The sequence below is a fragment of the Suillus plorans genome (assembly GCF_016647745.1).
Source record: "Suillus plorans strain S12 chromosome Unknown HD556scaffold_1, whole genome shotgun sequence".
In the NCBI taxonomy this organism is placed as follows: Eukaryota; Fungi; Basidiomycota; class Agaricomycetes; order Boletales; family Suillaceae; genus Suillus; species Suillus plorans.
Window position 1 is genome coordinate 1397287 of NW_024537385.1, and position 18760 is coordinate 1416046.

The 18760-nt window shown below is 48.9% G+C and overlaps 8 protein-coding genes across 8 annotated transcripts; 5 read left to right on the forward strand and 3 right to left on the reverse strand.

The window, feature by feature from the left end:
- The first annotated feature begins 40 nt into the window (after positions 1-40).
- HD556DRAFT_1318713 (WD40-repeat-containing domain protein) lies at positions 41-2831 on the forward strand. Its single transcript, XM_041301242.1, has 12 exons — positions 41-360; positions 413-786; positions 834-909; positions 962-991; positions 1041-1242; positions 1289-1307; positions 1355-1550; positions 1604-1739; positions 1791-2009; positions 2066-2234; positions 2290-2433; positions 2487-2831. The coding sequence occupies exons 1-12, from the start codon at positions 171-173 to the stop codon at positions 2694-2696; spliced, it is 1965 nt and encodes a 654-aa protein (XP_041167864.1). The 5' UTR covers positions 41-170; the 3' UTR covers positions 2697-2831.
- A 605-nt stretch (positions 2832-3436) lies between these two features.
- HD556DRAFT_1223255 (uncharacterized protein) lies at positions 3437-3604 on the reverse strand (the record flags this gene model as incomplete). The annotated part of the gene is made up of 1 exon (XM_041296871.1): positions 3437-3604. The coding sequence occupies one exon, from the start codon at positions 3602-3604 to the stop codon at positions 3437-3439; it is 168 nt and encodes a 55-aa protein (XP_041167865.1).
- A 1075-nt stretch (positions 3605-4679) lies between these two features.
- Positions 4680-5630, forward strand: HD556DRAFT_1435917 (uncharacterized protein; the record flags this gene model as incomplete). The annotated part of the gene is made up of 4 exons (XM_041305488.1): positions 4680-4833; positions 4883-4911; positions 4975-5041; positions 5092-5630. 4 exons carry the CDS (start codon positions 4680-4682, stop codon positions 5628-5630), a joined length of 789 nt encoding a protein of 262 aa, XP_041167866.1.
- Positions 5631-6127: 497 nt separating this feature from the next.
- On the forward strand, positions 6128-7730 carry HD556DRAFT_1428332 (arginase family-domain-containing protein; the record flags this gene model as incomplete). Its single annotated transcript, XM_041304704.1, has 9 exons — positions 6128-6514; positions 6568-6722; positions 6772-7000; positions 7055-7188; positions 7237-7256; positions 7307-7327; positions 7380-7458; positions 7516-7556; positions 7612-7730. The coding sequence occupies 9 exons, from the start codon at positions 6128-6130 to the stop codon at positions 7728-7730; spliced, it is 1185 nt and encodes a 394-aa protein (XP_041167867.1).
- On the forward strand, positions 7724-9662 carry HD556DRAFT_34544 (arginase family-domain-containing protein). Its single transcript, XM_041310334.1, has 10 exons — positions 7724-8286; positions 8341-8494; positions 8551-8567; positions 8625-8828; positions 8886-9019; positions 9080-9099; positions 9156-9176; positions 9228-9306; positions 9364-9404; positions 9455-9662. Exons 1-10 carry the CDS (start codon positions 7930-7932, stop codon positions 9574-9576), a joined length of 1149 nt encoding a protein of 382 aa, XP_041167868.1. The 5' UTR covers positions 7724-7929; the 3' UTR covers positions 9577-9662.
- A 104-nt stretch (positions 9663-9766) lies between these two features.
- Positions 9767-11445, reverse strand: HD556DRAFT_1435920 (pali-domain-containing protein; the record flags this gene model as incomplete). Its single annotated transcript, XM_041305489.1, has 3 exons — positions 9767-10158; positions 10206-11153; positions 11217-11445. The coding sequence occupies 3 exons, from the start codon at positions 11443-11445 to the stop codon at positions 9767-9769; spliced, it is 1569 nt and encodes a 522-aa protein (XP_041167869.1).
- A 182-nt stretch (positions 11446-11627) lies between these two features.
- Positions 11628-15219, reverse strand: HD556DRAFT_1259703 (tRNA synthetases class II (A)-domain-containing protein). Its single transcript, XM_041299033.1, has 10 exons — positions 14952-15219; positions 14798-14903; positions 14662-14744; positions 14421-14610; positions 13776-14365; positions 13317-13719; positions 12378-13267; positions 12206-12325; positions 12070-12156; positions 11628-12016 (listed from the first exon to the last, which is right to left on the reverse strand). The coding sequence occupies exons 1-10, from the start codon at positions 15186-15188 to the stop codon at positions 11735-11737; spliced, it is 2988 nt and encodes a 995-aa protein (XP_041167870.1). The 5' UTR covers positions 15189-15219; the 3' UTR covers positions 11628-11734.
- A 684-nt stretch (positions 15220-15903) lies between these two features.
- Positions 15904-18753, forward strand: HD556DRAFT_1435922 (P-loop containing nucleoside triphosphate hydrolase protein; the record flags this gene model as incomplete). Its single annotated transcript, XM_041305490.1, has 8 exons — positions 15904-15949; positions 16001-16201; positions 16255-17600; positions 17649-18095; positions 18149-18263; positions 18313-18540; positions 18594-18661; positions 18712-18753. The coding sequence occupies 8 exons, from the start codon at positions 15904-15906 to the stop codon at positions 18751-18753; spliced, it is 2493 nt and encodes an 830-aa protein (XP_041167871.1).
- Positions 18754-18760: the final 7 nt, after the last annotated feature.

Consider the following 18760-nt stretch of genomic DNA (forward strand, 5'->3'; position numbering starts at 1 on the left):
ACGGTGCATTCAGTCCGACGGGCAATCTGACTCACCGGGTCCGTGGAGAGGTATTCACGTGGCTTGAGTCTATACGGCAGAGATAACCATTGGATAACCGCACTTACTAAGTTGCGCCCAGGCTGCCAAATCTTTCTCACTAACACTAACACAGTTCGATCTTGCGCATCATGTCTGAGTACGATCGAATCGATTTCGAGATGCTCGAAGAAAATGATGATGATTATGATGGTCCCGACGCATATGTCGATGAGGAAGATGATGATAGTCTCTTGGATTTAGAGGACCTACAGGACTTGATACAGGAGCGCACCGGAGTCGTGGTACAGGAATCACCTATGCTGCCCCAAATATTCCTATGTGAGTTCACTCGCTGCAGGATATGTCCCGCTCATCCGCCGCTAACCTGTAGCGTTATTTAACTCGCAAAATGTACACCGGACTGACACTGGTGGTGACGGTAACAGCAGTGAACCCCGACAGCTCAGGACCATCGGTATCCAGGACTTGCATCATTTGCTGAATCCACGTTCTCTGGACTCTCCCACTGATTATGAAGAAGACGACGAAGAAGAAGAAAGTGAAAACGTAGGAGAATGGCACCAGGTGTGGTTCCCTCCGCACAAGGAACCCCAGCAGCCAGGCGTTGAGCTCCTCATGGGAGGAGAATTTGGTTCTGTGAGTTCGAAGTTAAGGAGCAAGAGAAACCAGAGGAACATTTCGCAAATGATCCTCGGCCAGTCTTCGCGACCCCGAGGAGCAATTTCTAGAGAGAATATGACTAGTGTGCGTTACTCTCTGGTATTTCATGCATATACCTGAACTCATTACAGGAACTCATTCCGAATACGAACGGAGTTGCCGTTGCATCCTACACCGCAAATGTTTACTGCGGGCAATTCTCGAGAGGTGAACAACTACTTGTTCCATTTCTGGTTCACCACTTGATGTCACTCGATAGATTCTTCGTTTTACTACACCTGCTGTCAAGGTGTGTGGTATGCTGCTCTTGTGGGACAGCAATTCATACTCCTCTCGAGATTTTCGTCTTCACATCTATGACATGACTTCGCCTCCTTCGCCATACATGAAGCGACCAAGGAACCTACGTCGCAGCGCTACAGGTGTTTGGGATGATAGCGACTGCGACCATGACACAACCCTCAAGATATTGAAGACTATACAGGGGTCTGCTGGTCGTTGGACGATAACAGATTCTCATTTGAGTCCTAACAACGAAAGGCAAGTGATTGCATCTTTCTTTCAGGTCATGCTTACGTTCTCATAGAATGATTTATTCGTCGATTGTAAGTGGAATGGCTCAGTAGTTTCTATCAACTTCAACAGAAATTAGTCACCCACGGTGTATATGACAAGCACACTCGACTCATCAGTTACTCAGACTCCCATCAGCTTTCAGGAACCTAATCACCGTCAACGGGCTCGCACACACTGGGGCTGGGATGATGAAAACTCGTTTGGCATCTGGAGCTGCAGGTTCTCTGCAGATGGAAATGAGGTCGTGGCTGGTGGCAGCGGTCAAATATTTGGTAGACTTTATTTTATTTTTGAGCTTGGATGTCTCATAGACGCTCCACCTCAGTTTATGATCTCTTGGCTGACCGTAGGACAGTCAAGATTATTGCACACGAAGACGACGTAAATAGCTGTTGTTGGGCTGACACTGCATCGGGGAATGTGCTAATCAGTGCCTCTGATGACACATTTTTGAAAGTTTGGTGAGTTCTACGCAGGTTCGTCGACCTTTATTCTACTTATATGAGCAAAAGGGACCGGCGTTCATTAGGTGCATCACAAAAACCGTCAGGAGTCTTGGTGGGACATACAGAAGGTATCACCAACGTCTCGGCGAAAGGTGACGGTCGTTATATCATATCGAACGGAAAGGATCAGGCACTACGGTTGTGGGATTTGCGGAAGATGTGCAGCAGCGAGGACTTCGACAATGGTGCTAACCGCGACTACAGGTCACGTGGATTTGATTACCGGTGCGTTCACTCAGGTCTTAACTTGAGTGAGAATGAACCTCAACCGTCTTGCTAAGCTACGGTCATTACTCGAAACCAAAACATGCTGCACACCCGCGTGACTGTAGCGTCATGACCTACAGAGGTCATGCTGTCTTACGCACACTTATCCGATGTCACTTTAGTCCTGCTGAGACGACAGGTGGACAATATATTTACTCCGGTTCGGCAGACGGGAAAATACACGTCAGGGTCCAATTACAATCGACTTCCTTGTATATCTGACACACGTTACTTCTAGATATGGTCGCTCGACGGACGCATAGTCCAGGTTCTGGATCGCTCGAAGACGTCGGCCATGACACTTGATCCCTTCGCGGAGGAGTGCATACTCCCCAATACTCGCGGTACGGTTTGCGTGCGAGATGTCAGCTGGAACAGCAATGTCAGTCCATCTTTTAACCATTTGGCCGATTTCGCTGATAAGGATTGTTACAGGAACCAATGATGATGAGCGCTGGTTGGGACGGGGGTCGGTCACCGCCGAAGAGTGTTGTTGCGCGTCATGAATGGAGAGGTCTCTCTAAGATGTCGTACGGTCTGGAGGATTGGATAGAGAAGCAGAACATAGAGCGCAGCGAACGGGCTACGCGTACCAGACAGACATTACGAGTTCCTGGTGCGTTTGATGTCGAAGAGGATGACTAGAGGATGTCAAGAACAGGCGTGACGCCTGTGATATCATACCTTCACCTGGATATTTACATGTATTGTACAGTCAGTCATTGTATCGCGTTCACGGTACCAATTGTTTGACGCTTGGTTCGACCGCATTGTTGTGGACTGGTCAATTTCTTCTGCTTACAATGACAATGAGCTACATGTCACGGACATGCGCATTTATTCTACTGGAGCTCCAGTGATGGACTCGGTAGTTTAGCTGGCTGAAAAGGACAACTAGGCAAAAGACATTCGACGCCAGACCAGAGATGCCCTCCGATGTACATCTTGTTGCAACATGGGCTGTGCCTCTGGAGGGTGTGCCTTTGAATGAGAGGCTGGCTGCCGCCGATTGGACTGCAGATTCAGAGGGGTTTCTCGACCCATGTAGCGTTGCCACTGTCGAAAGCATCCATATTCCCTGCATCCTTGTCATGAATACATTGACAGTGTCAGTCATGGTGCGAGCCGTGGGATTGTGCGAAACGTCGGAAGAGTAGAATCGGCAAAATACAGCGACACATCTCGATGGACTCCCAAGGCGGCGTTCCCTCTTGAGCTTTCGGGTCTTGGAAGGCACTGCGAGGGATAAGTCTCGCAACACTACCATCTCGCACTGAGTCAAAGCTGAGACCTTTAGTGTGATGAAAAGTGCCACCGAGCTGATACGCTAACAATTTGAAAAGAAAAAAATTCGTCATTGTTCTCATAGTGCAAGTGAACAATCTCTACATCTGCATGCGATGCCAGAGGTTAACGATTTGGAAGTGACTGCGAAGAGGGGAGGGAACTTCTGTTGGTGGAGGATGCGAATGGAGGCCGGAAGTGGAGGCCGTCGTCGTCTGCATGTCGTGAGGGTCGTCAAACCAATTGCGAACCTGCCTTTCGCTATTCATATCGAGGTAAGGTCGACTCGAAGAGTCGTTAGGTGGAGAAAGGAGTAGTTGGAGGTAGCGGTTGTGTCAGAAGCCATGGCTAGTTCATTGGTGCTGGAATGTGCATTCCAAGGAATAGCAGAGTCCTTGGTGACGCGTTTATATATGCCTCCGAGGGTCGAGGAAGCTGTTTGGCTTACATATTGAATCTCCTAGTGTATGCGTTATCTGGGGGAAGAGAATGTCATATACCGATGGCGTCACTGAACGCTGTTGAACGTTGAACCACGGGATGAGCAATATGAATAGTCGTAGAAGTTGACTAACTTTTTGCCACAAAGTCTTGACGCCAATGATCTCCGCATTTTGATCCGGTGAATGAATGGCCAACTTTAGTCAAAAGGGCTTCCAACTTCATGATAACCTACCGTATGCAACAAACTTCCACAGAACTTTGAAGTCGCAGACAACAAGACAGGCTCTCTATCCGTATCCAGTAGCTGTCGATTTATAATTTTTCTTGCCCTTCGACAACCACGGCTACTATACCGCCTGGCGTGAGCAGGATATTTGTCCCAGACTCTGACGAGGATTGCACTTCTCGGAATTAGAGCTCCTTGATCATAATACTGACTCGACGAGTCGGAGCTCCCACAGTCTCATCGAGATGTTGAATTGCGGAGTAGGGTACGATTGAAAAACCTCAGATCGACTTTTCTAGTGCGGAGCTCAAAATTGTTTCATCAGTACCGTACTATCGATGTCTATCATACTAGTACTTACTCGACGTTGAAAGTAGATGGCGAATTACCCTGATTTACCCCAACAGAATGCAATGGCCGGGAAAACTACTAGAAAGATGCCCCGAAGGTTAAAGGAGACAGGATTTCTCCAAGACATAATTGGCTGCGCAGTGCTCAGGCTGAGAATGCAGCTGCAGCCTGCGAAGCAGCATAGAACAGAAAATCATGCACTATGTATCATGCAATGGAGAACGACAGGTGGTACCTTCCTAGTAGTAGGTGAAACCAGGAGCTTTCCCTTTCTGGCGCACTTGCTGTGTGTGATCGCCCCGCCCACCCTTGACCACACCACCATGTCTGCTAATGCTCAGCTCTATGGATTTCCTCCAGGATACTTCGTGATTCGTAACCTTGCGAATGGTAGGCTGTGGGACGTGTGTGGAGATGATGTAGAAGATGGCGCCGAGATTCTACTCTGGCCAGAGAAAGAGAAGTCTTTAGTTGAAAGTAAGTTTGCCTTCCCTGCGTGCACAAGTGAACTCTAACAAGACATCAGCCTTGAGAAATCCGGAAGCTAATAATCAGGTACGTATGTCACTTCTGTGCAAGTACTAGTATTGACCACTGAATAAAACTTGCGCCATCCAGGTATTCTTCATCGACACGTCGGGCGCTCTTTGTTCGAGATCATCAGGACATGCAATCGATATCGAAGGTGCGACGTCAGCATCATTCATCTGGTGTAGAATCTTACAGTAGATGTAGAGGACCGTTTGGTTATTCGGCATCGCCGACCCATCTCCCAGCCATATCCAAATGAATACTCGCATCCTTTACCGCGTTTCTCCTATTCCCGAGAAACTCAGCATATCGCTGCATCTTTCCAGTGTGATCCTGCATACCCTCCGCCAGCCGCGCAAACTTCCACCGCGTGGATGCGAAAGACATACGTCCTGTCATCAATTCCAATGCCCAAACCAAAGTCACTGTTAGATAACGCATCGGCTTTCTTAAGTTCCGCTGTCATAACACCAATTTCTTTTTTCTCTGGTGGCACAGCACAGAGGAAGGCAACTCCTGAGGATGTTTTCAGTGGGGATATAGACCTCACCGAAGATGAGACTCTAGAACAGGATCGAGGCGTAGAAGGCGACGCAGATGACTCCTCCGAGCACCTCAGAAAACTCAGAGTTTTGACGATCGGTCAGCGGGATGCTCCTGCTGAAGGTGAGAGTGCTAGAAAACGCCGTCAATGGCAGATTTTGCCTTTGCGTACGTCAGCTGCTCATCGGAGACTGCTGTAATCGATATTCGTATGGTGCTTATTTTTCATTTGGTTTGAGCGCACGTACTTTGTATTTGACTCGAGAAACTGTGTCGTGATGGGCATGGGTACTAGGTAGTTCTATGACTGGCAGAAACTTGTCTACTTACGCTTATTTAAGTACTAGCTAGTAAGTAAAGTACCCCGCAGCGAATCACGTGCATTTTGACTTTTGTTATCCTTGTGCACGGGACCCGCCGCATCCTCTAATTTTGCGCATGAATTGTTGGCCTCGCCTCGTGCAAGCCTCATGTACATCCTTCTTTGAGCAGCTGATCATATCAGATTGCTTTGCTTGATCTTCTTTGTCAAGAATAAGGTGTCTAGAGCTTTCCTGTCACATATCGGAGCACATATCGTTTGACTTCGTCTGTCCGACGGGCCGCCCACTCTGTCCCATTTTCCAGATAAGAATTCGCCAGCCTCTCAGGTCTCAAGTCAACATAGGTCTTCTTCCAAAGGAACAACGTTACCAGTATGGCTTTCAAAAAACTCCTTCAATTTGCAATCAGCGCGGTTTCTATCAAAGCCATATTCGCGCACCAGATCCCTTTGGGCGACACTATTGAACAGCCTGAGACGTGGTTGTCAAAATATGGTCCCCAGATTGACCAACCTTTCTCTGGACCATTGGCATTTTCTCATATGACTTATTCCCGTTGTCTGGAAGATGAATCCGCGCAGTTTGATATAGCAGTTCTCGGTATGCCTTTTGATACGGGCACATCCTATCGCCCTGGTGCTCGCTTCGGACCCTATGCGATTCGTTCAGGCAGCAGAAGACAGAGGGAGGCTCGCGGATATAGTTTGGCTTGGGGCAATAACCCATACGAGCAAGGATCAAAAATAATTGACTGTGGCGACGTGCGCCTTTTTCAGTGACAAGTAATTGACATGAGCAACTGACGAGGGCAAAGGTTCCGATCATTCCATTCGACAATGTTCTGGCCATGGACCAAATGGAAGTCGCGTATTCTACTTTGTTAAATCGTCCTATCGCCTCCAGCCAGTCTGTTTGGGCGAATGGTGCCCAACTTGCGAAGGACGGACGTGAGCGCCCAAGGATCGTCAGGTTTGTCCAATTTAAACATCTACAAGCAAGCACCTGACATCATTCGAAGCCTTGGAGGCGATCACACAATCGTGCTTCCAATTCTTCGTGCTCTTAACAAGGTATATGGACCGGTTTCTGTTATTCACTTCGATGCGCACCTCGACACCTGGAATGGATATCCGGGAACAGTGACTGAGCAGTCGCGTGTTACCCACGGAACCTTCTTTTATGTAGCTAATGAGGAAGGCTTGGTTTCGAACTCGAGCATTCATGCTGGTATCCGATGCAAATTAGTGGTAAATAAGGTTTTGATTATTATTATTATTTGCAATGAACACCTCTGAATTCAGGGACTGGGAGACATTGAAAATGATGAATCAGTTGGATTCCACTTCATCACGAGCGATGACATCGACGATCACGGGGTTCCCGCGATCATCAAACGCATACGGGAGCGTGTTGGTGACACACCTGTCTACTTGAGGCATGTCTGCTTTACATACTGCTTAGAATGTTACTGACGGGGCAATAGTCTTGACATTGATGTTATTGGTAAGTGATATCCGTGTTGGATTTGCCCACTTATGTTACATATCAAACAGATCCTGGTCTTGCACCTGCTAGTGCGTCTCACCATTAACTGACTGAAACAAAGCTTGAATTTCTGAAATCTAGCGGGTACTCCCGAGGCGGGAGGCTGGACGAGTAGAGAGGTCAAACGAATCATCCGTGGTCTGGCCGGATTGAACTTCGTGTAGGTATCCCGGCTATCATTGGCTCCCACAAGTCTCATACCTTGTTTGCAACACAGTGGCGCCGACATAGTGGAAGTCGCTCCTGTCTATGATCATGGCATGTTTGGTAGCAGTCGGCTGTTTGTGACCGGGACTGAGACATTCTTTTACAGCCGAAATCACAGGCACGGCGGCGGCCGATCTTGTCCACGATTTTCTATCGATGTTCATGTCTCAATCGCCTCCCACACCACACGCACTTCCTGGTTCTTGGCTTCGAGATGAACTTTGACGGTTCTTCTTACTTTCCAAGCTATCTTTGGCTGTTCCCTACATCACCACGTGCCAATCAGGTGCTAAGCAGAAATACTTTCAGAGTACGTAACAGTACGTAACATGCAATACAAAATGTTCTCGTCCCCAGAGATCTCTCGCGATTGCCCTCATAAGTTGACGCTGACGTCGAAGCAACATCGCAGGTACTACTGACAATGAGATACCTTCCTCTCGCGCTACTTCCCGTTGTTTATGCGCAGCAACATGCCTTCGAAACCAAGCAGCAGGAGCCATGGACAACCAAGTATGGCACACAGACAGACCTTAGTTTTACAGGACCTCTGAGCTACTCCCACCTACCCTACACACGTTGCTTGGATGATTTGTCGACAACCTTTGACGTCGCTGTTCTCGGCATGCCATTTGACACAGCTACTTCTTACAGACCAGGGGCACGTTTCGGACCAAATGCAATTAGATCTGGCTCCAGCCGTCAATCCCCCGCGAGGGGCTACGCATTGGAATGGATGACGAACCCGTACACCCGCGCAGAAGTGATTGACTGTGGAGACGTAAGTTTCGGCTCGTCATAGGCGTCTAAACATATTGACAGAGCGCTTTAACAGGTCCCTATCAGCCCCTATGACAACGCGTTAGCTGTTGATCAAATGGAAACTGCGTATACCACGCTTTTAGCACGACCCGTGAATGGAACTGCTAGTGCGCGCACCGCCAAACTTGCGCGTGATGGAGTGGAGCACCCTCGTATACTGACATTAGGTGAGCCCCGAACCATGATCTCGTTTGAGAACATGCAATTGATCATATGCTGGTAGGCGGAGACCATACCATCGTGAGATAGCATGATTCCTTTACATCCCCCGAATTTCACATGTCAATTTATACTTAGGTGCTTCCGATTCTTCGATCTCTTTATCAGGTTTATGGACCCATATCTGTCATTCACTTCGATGCACACATCGACACCTGGCCAAGCGGGGGAGGTTTTTCCACGCAGTCCAGGGTCAATCACGGGACATATTTCACATGGGCGTTTGAGGAGGGACTTATGTCCAACACCAGTATTCATGCTGGGATCCGAAACAAACTGGAGGTCAGGGCGTTCCTTGTATCTCAAGTTGGCTCGAGCTAACGTACTTTGAATCGACAGGGCCTTGAGTTGATCGAGCACGATGAAGAAATTGGCTTTGAGCTCATCATGGCTGATGATATCGACGACCTTGGAACAGATGAGATCATTAAGCATATCCGACAGCGCATCGGCAACTCCCCTGTTTACCTGAGGTGTGTCCCGAGAAATGCGTCGCTGATCATAATGTTGATGTTCATTGCCTCTCGCCTCAGCTTTGACATCGACACCATCGGTCTGCAGATGTTCTGATTGATCGCTAACAATTGTGTACTAACTGCTCTCTGATAGACCCTGGTCAGGCACCTGCAAGTGAGCGCAAATATCACTCGGGCAATTTTGAAGTTATTGATGTCTAGGTAGCTGGTACACCGGAACCTGCTGGATGGACCAGTCGAGAAACCAAGCGAATCCTTCGAGGTCTTGCTGGATTGAACTTTGTGTAAGATTCTCTTCATCATTCGGGGGCCTGTACAAACAGTTGATGATTCGTATGTAGTGGGGCTGACATTGTGGAGGTTGCTCCAGCATACGATGATGGTAAGATCCATCTCCCGAATTTAGGAACGAGGGCTCACCGTCCAATCCAGCCGGCGAGACCACTGGCATCCTTGCTGCTGGCCTTGCGGATGACTTCCTCACTCTGTTGATCGTCGATGAGCCGCCCAAACGGCAAGTAAAACGAAGGCGAACACTGGCCGATGAGCTCTAGAACCCATAGGATGGCTTGTTGTCAGTACTCATGCTAGGTTATTGTTTCAAGGCATGCCACTGTTTCACAATAGAATACAGAGGGTATCTAACTAGATAGTCCTACAGTGAAATCTGATACGGTCCATTGATAGAATATGCAGTATAGATATATCAACTCCATGAAATCCTCATGAAATTGCATATCATATTCAACTCTTCCACTGCACAGGCGTTCGCGATGGACCATCCTCGTACGTCGGTGGGTTGTCGTTGTACATCTGAGATGGAGGGGACATCACCACAGGGGACGGCGGCCCCCTCGGACCCTTTACACCACTGGTGTTGGCTGGTGGCGGAGAACTCGGCTTAGGAGTTGGGCCACGATAATTGGAAGCATAGTATGGGTCCGACAGCTGTGGAGCACCAGTAGTGCTGGTAGCATAGTTCTGCTCGGGTTGACGAGGAGGCTGGTTGTATGCATTAGCATATGAAGCCGCAGCTGTCACACCCGAAGCATTGTATGAATCTGGGTTAAAGGATGGCTGAGTTTGCTGCGGTTCCCAAGGGTTATACACCACATGTTGCTGCGGAGGGGTGCGCGCTATAATTATGTGAGAGATGAACAAGTGCTGCCGAGCCATTACTCACAAGAACCACCTTCCACATGACCATATGCCTGCGGGGAGTATGGGTCACTATAGTAAGCGCCGGAAGCATTTTGCACTGGGGCAGTGATTGCAGCACCGGGAACGGCATATGAATTGAGAGGCGACATTGAGTGAGTTGTAGATGTCGGTGGATAAGTGCTGGAGGACGTAGTCTGAGTGAGGGTGCTACTCTTCCGGCGTGGCGGCGCCGCATACGGAGAAGTGTTGTTATATTCATCAACAGCGCGTGTCCCGAGAGGAGCCTGCATATAACCTCCCCCAGCGTAGCCGTTTGCTGATGGACGACGACCATAGGATCCCGTACCGGCTCTTCCGGCGGTTGAGACGCTCTGGTTGTCTCGGTATAGCACACCATCCTCCTCGTCCAAAAATACACCATCCCCCGAGATTCTGGCCTTCAGCGGCTGGGATGGGTCATATTCCTGGAAAGGGGGTAAACCAATTTCGCCTCGCTGTTGTCTTGCTTTTCGATCTACTTCCGCTTTGACAGCGTCAAGGCGCATTTGATCTGCGTATCCATTTCCACCCATACGGTCGTTATCCCTTGGACGCCTTCTTATGCAACACCTTCCAACGCCGTAGAAACATCCGCTGAAGAACAGTAGAACCCAGGCGATAAGCGTAATCCATACTGCGTTGCCGATGGAAGCAGAGCCACCTGAAACACTGTTCATCCTGGACTTGGCGACAAAAAAGATGACGAGGTCAAAAATGAAAGCAGTAAGAGCGACAGTAGCGGCAAATCCTGATATGCAGCTACTGAAGCAAGTCATGGCCATTTCACGAATGTGAGCGAGTAGACCAAATATGGCGGCTACTCCTGCGAGGCCGAAAGCCACAATGTGCAGGACGAGGGCATACGTGAGCCATTTTACAACTACGGTGGGGATTTGGAGAGCCGTATTATCGCCCACCAAGGCATTGATGTCTACACACGCCAGGGAAGGAAAATGTCAATATGAATGCTACAAGGGTTTAGAAGTTGACCTACTGAGCTCATACCCCACTGTTGCACTAGAACATGAAACTGTCCCTGAGATATCCGAACAATACCCCAAGGTTCCAAATGTGATGTAACCATTGGAGCCTTCGACGGCAAGGCTTGCCTTGAGGAAGTATATAGACTTTATGAGGGGTACAGAGAAGGATACAACACCCAACAAAATGGTGGCTATGAGGGTTATCAGGAAGCCAGGAGTAGCTGGCCGAATGAAACTCATAAGGAAAAGAAGGGCGTCAGAAAGATGATATTGCCAAGTTCGTGAGGCGCTAATCAGTCAAAGGACAGCGCAAAATGTGGGTAGACAAGAAAGGCGGTTACACCGTTTAGACGGATACATAAATGGGAAACTTCCGTTGTTATGTGGCTGTGGACCCCTATTTAGCTGTGCTTGCTCGAGGCTGTACCATAAAAAAATATTTTGAAGCAGAGCCCATTGTACAATGCATTGTCTGAATTACAACAAGGATAGACGTAAATAGCTGGGTGTTCATTGCATAGAGAAATCGCTAGTTATACTTGCTTGAAAACGTCACCCGCGCGACCTTCAGAGCCTCTTCAACCTGGGCGACGTTGACCCCAACACCTTGAGCACCATCCTCCTTCCCACCAGCCTTTCCGCCGAGGATATCGCTTACTTTGGATGCCCATGTTCGAGCATCGAGACCTCTTGACCGTGCAGACTCAGAAACATAGTTTGCATGTGCGACCTTGCCACCCTCTGCGTCGACACTGAAAACGTAGACCGTCTTACCAAGCTTCTTGCCTTGCATGACGACGTTTTGCAAAATCTGGACATCATGTTGAGCATAATCACCTTTTGTGGACTATTGTTACAACATACCTTTGCATTACCATCAACCTCAAGAATGGCAAAGTAGACCTCTGAATCAGGCTTCTCCTCGAAGAAGGTGACCAGAGCGTTCACGGCCTGCCAATACATCAATCGACATACAATAACAACAAATAGAAGGGCATACCGCCTTGTTTATCGCATTCTCCTTCTCTTTGATTTGCTTGTCAAGCGACTTGCGAAGAGTCGCTAGACGGTCTTTGAGCTCTGCTTTCAGAAGGACCGATATATCTGCCTGGCCAAGTTCCTACAAAAACATCAGTCGACAGACAGTGGAAGAAAAACATCTTATGACTTGCCACACTAAGAACCTTGAGCCCGGTATCTTTTTCCTTGCCTTCCGTCGACTCGAGCTGCTCAAGGCGGACCTTCAGAGAATTGGCGACACGGGACGCCTCATGCGCCTCTTGGCCAGTCACAGCGACTATCCTCCGGATTCCCTTCGCAATCCCGGACTCCTCAGTGATGACAAAGTCTTTGATATCACCCGTCTTCGCGACATGAGTGCCACCACAAAACTCAACACTCGTGCTCCGCCACTTCGGGTTGTCAATATCCTTCGCGACCTCATCTACATCGTACCCGAGCACGACAACACGCACAGGATCTGGGTATGCCTCGCCGAAGACCGCGCGCAGCCCGGATATCTTATGCGCAGTCTTGAGATCTAGATCCTTGCCATATACCTTTACATTCTTCCTGATCCAGTCAATGCTCATAGACTCAATCTTTGCAAGTTCGGGAAGGGATATCTGTGCTTTATGCGAAAAGTCGAAGCGGAGCTTTGTCGGTGCCACAAGCGAGCCCTTCTGGTCAATGTGATCGCCGAGCACCTCGCGGAGACAGAAATTGAGGATATGCGTTGCGGTGTGGTTGCTGCGCAGTGGCCAGCGGCGGAGCTCATCGTAGGAGGAGATGACTTCATCATCAACAGAGAGTTGGCCGTATTTGAGAGAACCAGTGTGGAGGACGTAGCCATTGTATGCCTGAACGTTTGTCACCTCGAAATCGGTGGTGCCGTCGATGACGATGTTGCCAGTGTCATACTCCTGGCCACCAGCTTCTGCGTAGAAGCTTGTGCGGTCGAGGAGCACACCAAAGTTTGCATCCGCCGGTATACCAGATGATGATGAGATGAATTCCTTGTGATAGTAAATGCCCTTCACTGTAGCAGTGACATTTCCGAGTTCTGCAAAGGTGGTTGAGTAAGGGTGAATTGTGGATAGGAATTCACGCACGAAATTTGAACGAATCGTCTGTTTTGGGTATCGCATCATTCTTCTCCAATGCAGCGAGATCGTGGACATCAAGTTTCACAAGATCCGCTTTATCCTTTTTGAATGATCCCTTGCTCGCGAGCTTTGAATGTTCTTGGGCATCCTCGAACTCCTTTTCATTGATTCCAAGCCTAAGCTCCGCCGCCATGAGCCGTGTGAGGTCGACGGGGAATCCGTACGTGTCATACAGCCGCCATACGTCTGCACCATTGAGCTCGTTGACCCCCAGATCTTTCGTACGTGTCGCGTATTGGTCAAACAGCTTCTCGCCCCGATCGAGGGTACGTGAGAAGGACTCTTCCTCTTCGTCAAGGATCTCTTTGATGTCGCCTTGCTTCTTTGTAAGCTCAGGGAAGGCATCACCCTAGTGTACAAGGTATAAATTAGGTCGAGTGGATGCGATAGATGTGCTTCACTAACCATGGTCTCCACAACCACGGGCATCAAAGAGGAGAAAAATGAGCCGATGGGTGCACCAAGCTTCTTCCTGACATAGCGTGAACCACGACGAAGGATCCGACGAAGGACATAACCACGGCCAACGTTGTTGGGCACACCACCATCACTCAACGCAAACGAAAGCGTGCGTACGTGATCAGCAACGACACGGTATGCAGTATCAATACCATCCACGTCATCGTTGCCAAATTTCCCACTATATGGTCTTGCTCCAGTTAATTCCTGTATACGTGTGAAGATCGGGGAGAACACATCAGTGTCGTAGTTTGAAAGCTTGTTCTGGAGGACTGAGACAAGTCGTTCGAAACCCATGCCGGTGTCGACATGCCTGCTTGGGAGCGGTTTAAGTGAGCCGTCATCGTCGCGGTTGAACTGTATGAAGACGTTGTTCCATATCTCAAGGACGTTTGGGTCGTCACCATCGACAAGGTGTGCAGCATTACGTCCACCAATGCGGTCGAAGTGTATTTCACTGAGGAAGATCAACGGAGGGAGATAAGAAATGGGAGATACGCACCTACAAGGCCCACATGGTCCGGTCGCGCCCATCTCTGTTGTAGACGCGAATGGGTCACATTGTTCATTGAGTGATAAAACACGCCTTACCCCAGAAATTTCCTTTTGATGCGATAACGTGATCTGGTGAGATACCCTGGCTTAGCCAATGTTGTTTTGCTTCCTCGTCGGTGGGTATTCCATTTTGTGGGTCTCCAGCATAGTAGGTAACATATAATCGGTCTTTGGGCAGCCCGTATACGTTAGTTAATAGATCCCATGAAAATTCAATAGCTTCTTTCTGTAAAATAAATGTCGGCTAGGCCGAGCTATCGGAAAACAAGCACTAAACCTTGAAGTAGTCACCAAATGACCAATTTCCGAGCATCTCGAAGAATGTGTGGTGGTAGGAGTCTTTCCCAACGTCCTCCAGGTCTATATTTGCAATGTCAAAGTGAACGCTGCCTTTTACATAGACTTGCACGTACCATTATGCTTACCACCTGCGCGGATGCACTTTTGGCTGTTGAAAGCACGCTTCAGCTTGCCTCGCTCGGAATTGGGATCGACAGTACCCAGGAATATGGATTTGTACTGATAGGATGTGAGTTCTGATGCATAAGCCTACAGAATTGAAATGACCTGGTTCATCCCAGCATTTGCGAACAGGAGAGTGGGATCATCGTAGGGTACGGTTGAAGAAGATGGAACAAAAGTGTGTTCTTTGGAGCGGAAGTAGTTGAAGAATTCTTCGCGCACTTTGCGTGCAGTCCATGGGCCATCATAAGAGGAAGACATTCTTAGAGGCAAAGGGAGGGTAATATGATGAGATGGACGTCTTGATCGAAGGAGAGATGAGTGCAGAAACACACGTCTCATCTAGATTTTGGTTTCCGCAATTAGAATCATGATTCATATCGCATCTTGACTCGAAACTCATCACGTGACTGAAATAAGTCACGTATCTACTTCCGTACCATTTTCCACACTAAATTTGAAGGGAAACCAAGGAAATATTACGACTCATCAGCTCGGCGGTGTTGGCTGACTCGGACCTGCGGGTTACTAATAGGGTGCTGTGCGGACTGACTCAGGAAATAACAACGAGTGTAAGATTCACTGAGACCTCCGTACTAACTGCCAGAATGAACAGGCCATGGGTATCTATGAACAGGAAAAGTGGATATGATTACACGAGTGCCCAGTACCATATACCACAAGTACTATTAGTAGGTGCGCTTTTAATATCACAGTCACACAGCATGGTGACGTGACCTGCCCTGAAGTCGATCGATAAGCCAAAGACCAAAAACTTTACTTTTAAGATCAACGAGCCTCAGAGTACGGCCCCGGTGTGCATTTGACTCACCATCCAACTCGTTCAAAAGGATCCCGTTTCTTTCTTTTTTTCTCATTGCATCCTTGTAAAATCTAGACACGATGGTGTACGTATTCGCTTAGATCTACGTTTCCGATGCACTAATCATTGTGTATGATCATAGTAACTTCACAGTCGGTGAGCACATAGATCGTGCAAGAAAACTCGATCTTTCTCTTAACGATTCTTTGAATCATAGACCAGATTCGTGGGCTCATGGACAAGCCCACGAACATCCGTAACATGTCCGTCATTGCCCATGGTGAGCAAGATCCTGCTGATGATCGCATATTGATCTAATCGACTTACGCAGTCGATCACGGAAAGTCTACCCTCACCGACTCCCTCGTCTCAAAAGCTGGTATCATTGCTGCAGCAAAAGCTGGTGACATGCGATTTACGGACACACGAGACGATGAAAAGGAGCGTGGTATCACAATTAAATCGACAGCCATCTCTATGTACTTCGAAATGGAGAAGGAAGATGTTGAACTTATCCAGCAGAAGACTGAAGGTAAGTCTTTTATTTTAATATCGCAAAATCTTGCTAATGAAATACTGCTTCAGGCAACGAGTTCTTGATCAACTTGATCGACTCACCAGGTCACGTCGACTTCTCATCAGAAGTCACAGCTGCTCTTCGTGTCACTGACGGTGCTCTCGTCGTCGTCGACTGTATCGAAGGTGTCTGCGTGCAGACAGAGACAGTGCTTCGTCAAGCACTCACGGAGCGTATTAAACCCGTCGTTATCATCAACAAGGTCGACCGTGCTTTACTTGAGCTTCAAGTTTCAAAAGAGGACTTGTATCAGTCGTTCCAGCGTACCATCGAGACGGTCAATGTCATCGTTTCGACTTACCATGATGCTGCCCTTGGTGACGTCCAGGTCTACCCAGACAAGGGTACCGTTGCGTTCGGTTCAGGTCTCCATGGGTGGGCTTTCGGCCTCCGCCAGTTCGCTGGTCGCTACTCCAAAAAGTTTGGTGTGCCTAAAGACAAGCTTTTGGCTAAGCTTTGGGGTGATAACTACTTCAACCCTGCCACTCGCAAGTGGGGTACGAAGAACTCCGATGCCGACGGCAAACCCCTTGAACGGTCTTTCAACATGTTCGTCCTTGAGCCCATCTTCAAGATTTTCGACGCCGTCATGAATTTCAAGAAGGACCAAATCGGTCCCATTTGCGAGAAGCTCGATGTCAAGCTGACATCTGAGGAGCATGATCTCGAGGGCAAGGCTCTCCTCAAGGTCGTCATGCGCAAGTTCTTGCCCGCTGGTGATTCCCTCTTGGAGATGATCATCATCAACCTTCCTTCCCCCGCAACTGCTCAACGCTACCGTGTTGAGACTCTCTACGAAGGTCCGATGGATGACGAGTCTGCCATTGGTATCAGGGACTGTGACCCCAAGGCCCCCCTTGTGCTTTACGTCTCGAAGATGGTGCCCACTTCAGATAAGGGACGCTTCTACGCTTTCGGTCGTGTGTTCTCCGGTACCGTTCGTTCTGGCCCCAAGGTCCGGATCCAGGGCCCCAACTTCGTGCCTGGAAAGAAGGAGGACATGTTCCTCAAGTCAGTTCAGCGCACGGTGCTCATGATGGGTCGTTACATCGAACCAATTGAAGATTGTCCTGCCGGTAACATCTGTGGTCTCGTCGGTATTGACCAGTTCTTGCTCAAGAGCGGAACTCTCACCACCTCTGAGACTGCACACAACATGAGGGTCATGAAGTTCTCCGTGTCCCCTGTCGTGCGGGTCGCTGTTGAGGTCAAGAACGCTGCAGATTTGCCCAAGCTTGTCGAAGGTCTCAAGCGTCTGTCGAAGTCTGACCCCTGTGTCCAGGCTTGGATCGATGAGACCGGTGAGCACATTGTCGCTGGTGCTGGTGAGCTGCACTTGGAAATCTGCTTGAAGGTAAATGGCTATCTACTTGCTAAATTTCGTTATCCTGACACATCGTAGGATCTCCAAGAAGACCACGCTGGCGTTCCTCTCAAGATATCTGACCCTGTCGTGGGCTACCGTGAGACTGTTAAGGCTGAGTCCTCGATTGTGGCCTTGTCCAAGTCGCAGAATAAGCACAACCGTCTCTATGCCAAGGCAATGCCTCTCGATGAGGATCTCACCAAAGCTATTGAGGCTGGTACCGTTAACTCCCGTGACGATTACAAAGCCCGTGCTCGTATCCTCGCTGATGACTTCTCTTGGGATGTCACCGATGCAAGGAAGATCTGGTGTTTCGGTCCCGATACCACTGGCCCCAACTTGCTCGTCGATGTCACCAAGGGTGTGCAGTACCTCAACGAAATCAAGGACTCTTGCGTCGCTGCCTTCCAGTGGGCAACAAAGGAGGGTGTCTGCGCTGAGGAGAACATGCGTGGTATCCGCTTCAACATTCTTGATGTCACTGTAAGTACACTTCATACCTACTTGTATTGCATCTTCTTATGCGATAATAACAGCTGCACGCTGATGCTATCCATCGTGGCGGTGGACAACTCATTCCTACGTGCCGTCGCGTCTGCTACGCAGCATGTTTGCTTGCTACCCCTGGTCTCCAGGAGCCGGTGTACCTCGGTACGTCCCGCTCGCATCGTATTTTTCTGGGTATTGATGTTATTCTCAGTCGAGATCCAGTGTCCTGAGAACGCCATCGGTGGTATTTACAGCGTGTTGAACAGGCGTCGTGGCCAGGTCTTCAGCGAAGAGCAGAGGCCAGGAACTCCCATGTTCACCGTCAAGGCGTACCTCCCCGTCATGGAGTCCTTCGGCTTCAACAGTGACCTCCGCTCACAAACTGCTGGCCAAGCCTTCCCCCAGAGTGTGTTCGACCACTGGGAAATCATGAATGGATGTGCGTAATTGCATGTGCGACGTGTTAAGACTGATGTTAATAAAATTTATTAGCTCCTCTCGACAAGGGTAGCAAGCTCGAAGAGCTTGTCAGGGGCATTCGTGTGCGCAAGGGTCTCAAGGTAATGGGTGACTGCACACGATTCTGCAATATGACTAACACGATATTTAGCCCGAAATTCCAGCTGTTGACCACTACTACGACAAGCTGTAAAGTTATT

Excerpts from the sequence above, each read along its gene's own strand:
- HD556DRAFT_1318713 (XM_041301242.1), top strand. The coding sequence starts at position 171 with ATGTCTGAGTACGATCGAATCGATTTCGAGATGCTCGAAGAAAATGAT. Across the intron at positions 910-961 it reads CTGCGGGCAATTCTCGAGAG|ATTCTTCGTTTTACTACACC; the intron begins GTGAACAACTAC and ends GTCACTCGATAG. Across the intron at positions 992-1,040 it reads TTACTACACCTGCTGTCAAG|ATTTTCGTCTTCACATCTAT; the intron begins GTGTGTGGTATG and ends ACTCCTCTCGAG.
- HD556DRAFT_34544 (XM_041310334.1), top strand. The coding sequence starts at position 7,930 with ATGAGATACCTTCCTCTCGCGCTACTTCCCGTTGTTTATGCGCAGCAA. Across the intron at positions 9,100-9,155 it reads CTTTGACATCGACACCATCG|ACCCTGGTCAGGCACCTGCA; the intron begins GTCTGCAGATGT and ends GCTCTCTGATAG. Across the intron at positions 9,307-9,363 it reads CTTGCTGGATTGAACTTTGT|TGGGGCTGACATTGTGGAGG; the intron begins GTAAGATTCTCT and ends ATTCGTATGTAG.
- HD556DRAFT_1259703 (XM_041299033.1), bottom strand. The coding sequence starts at position 15,188 with ATGAGACGTGTGTTTCTGCACTCATCTCTCCTTCGATCAAGACGTCCA. Across the intron at positions 14,904-14,951 it reads CAAATGCTGGGATGAACCAG|TACAAATCCATATTCCTGGG; the intron begins GTCATTTCAATT and ends ACATCCTATCAG. Across the intron at positions 12,017-12,069 it reads AGGTTGATGGTAATGCAAAG|ATTTTGCAAAACGTCGTCAT; the intron begins GTATGTTGTAAC and ends CATGATGTCCAG.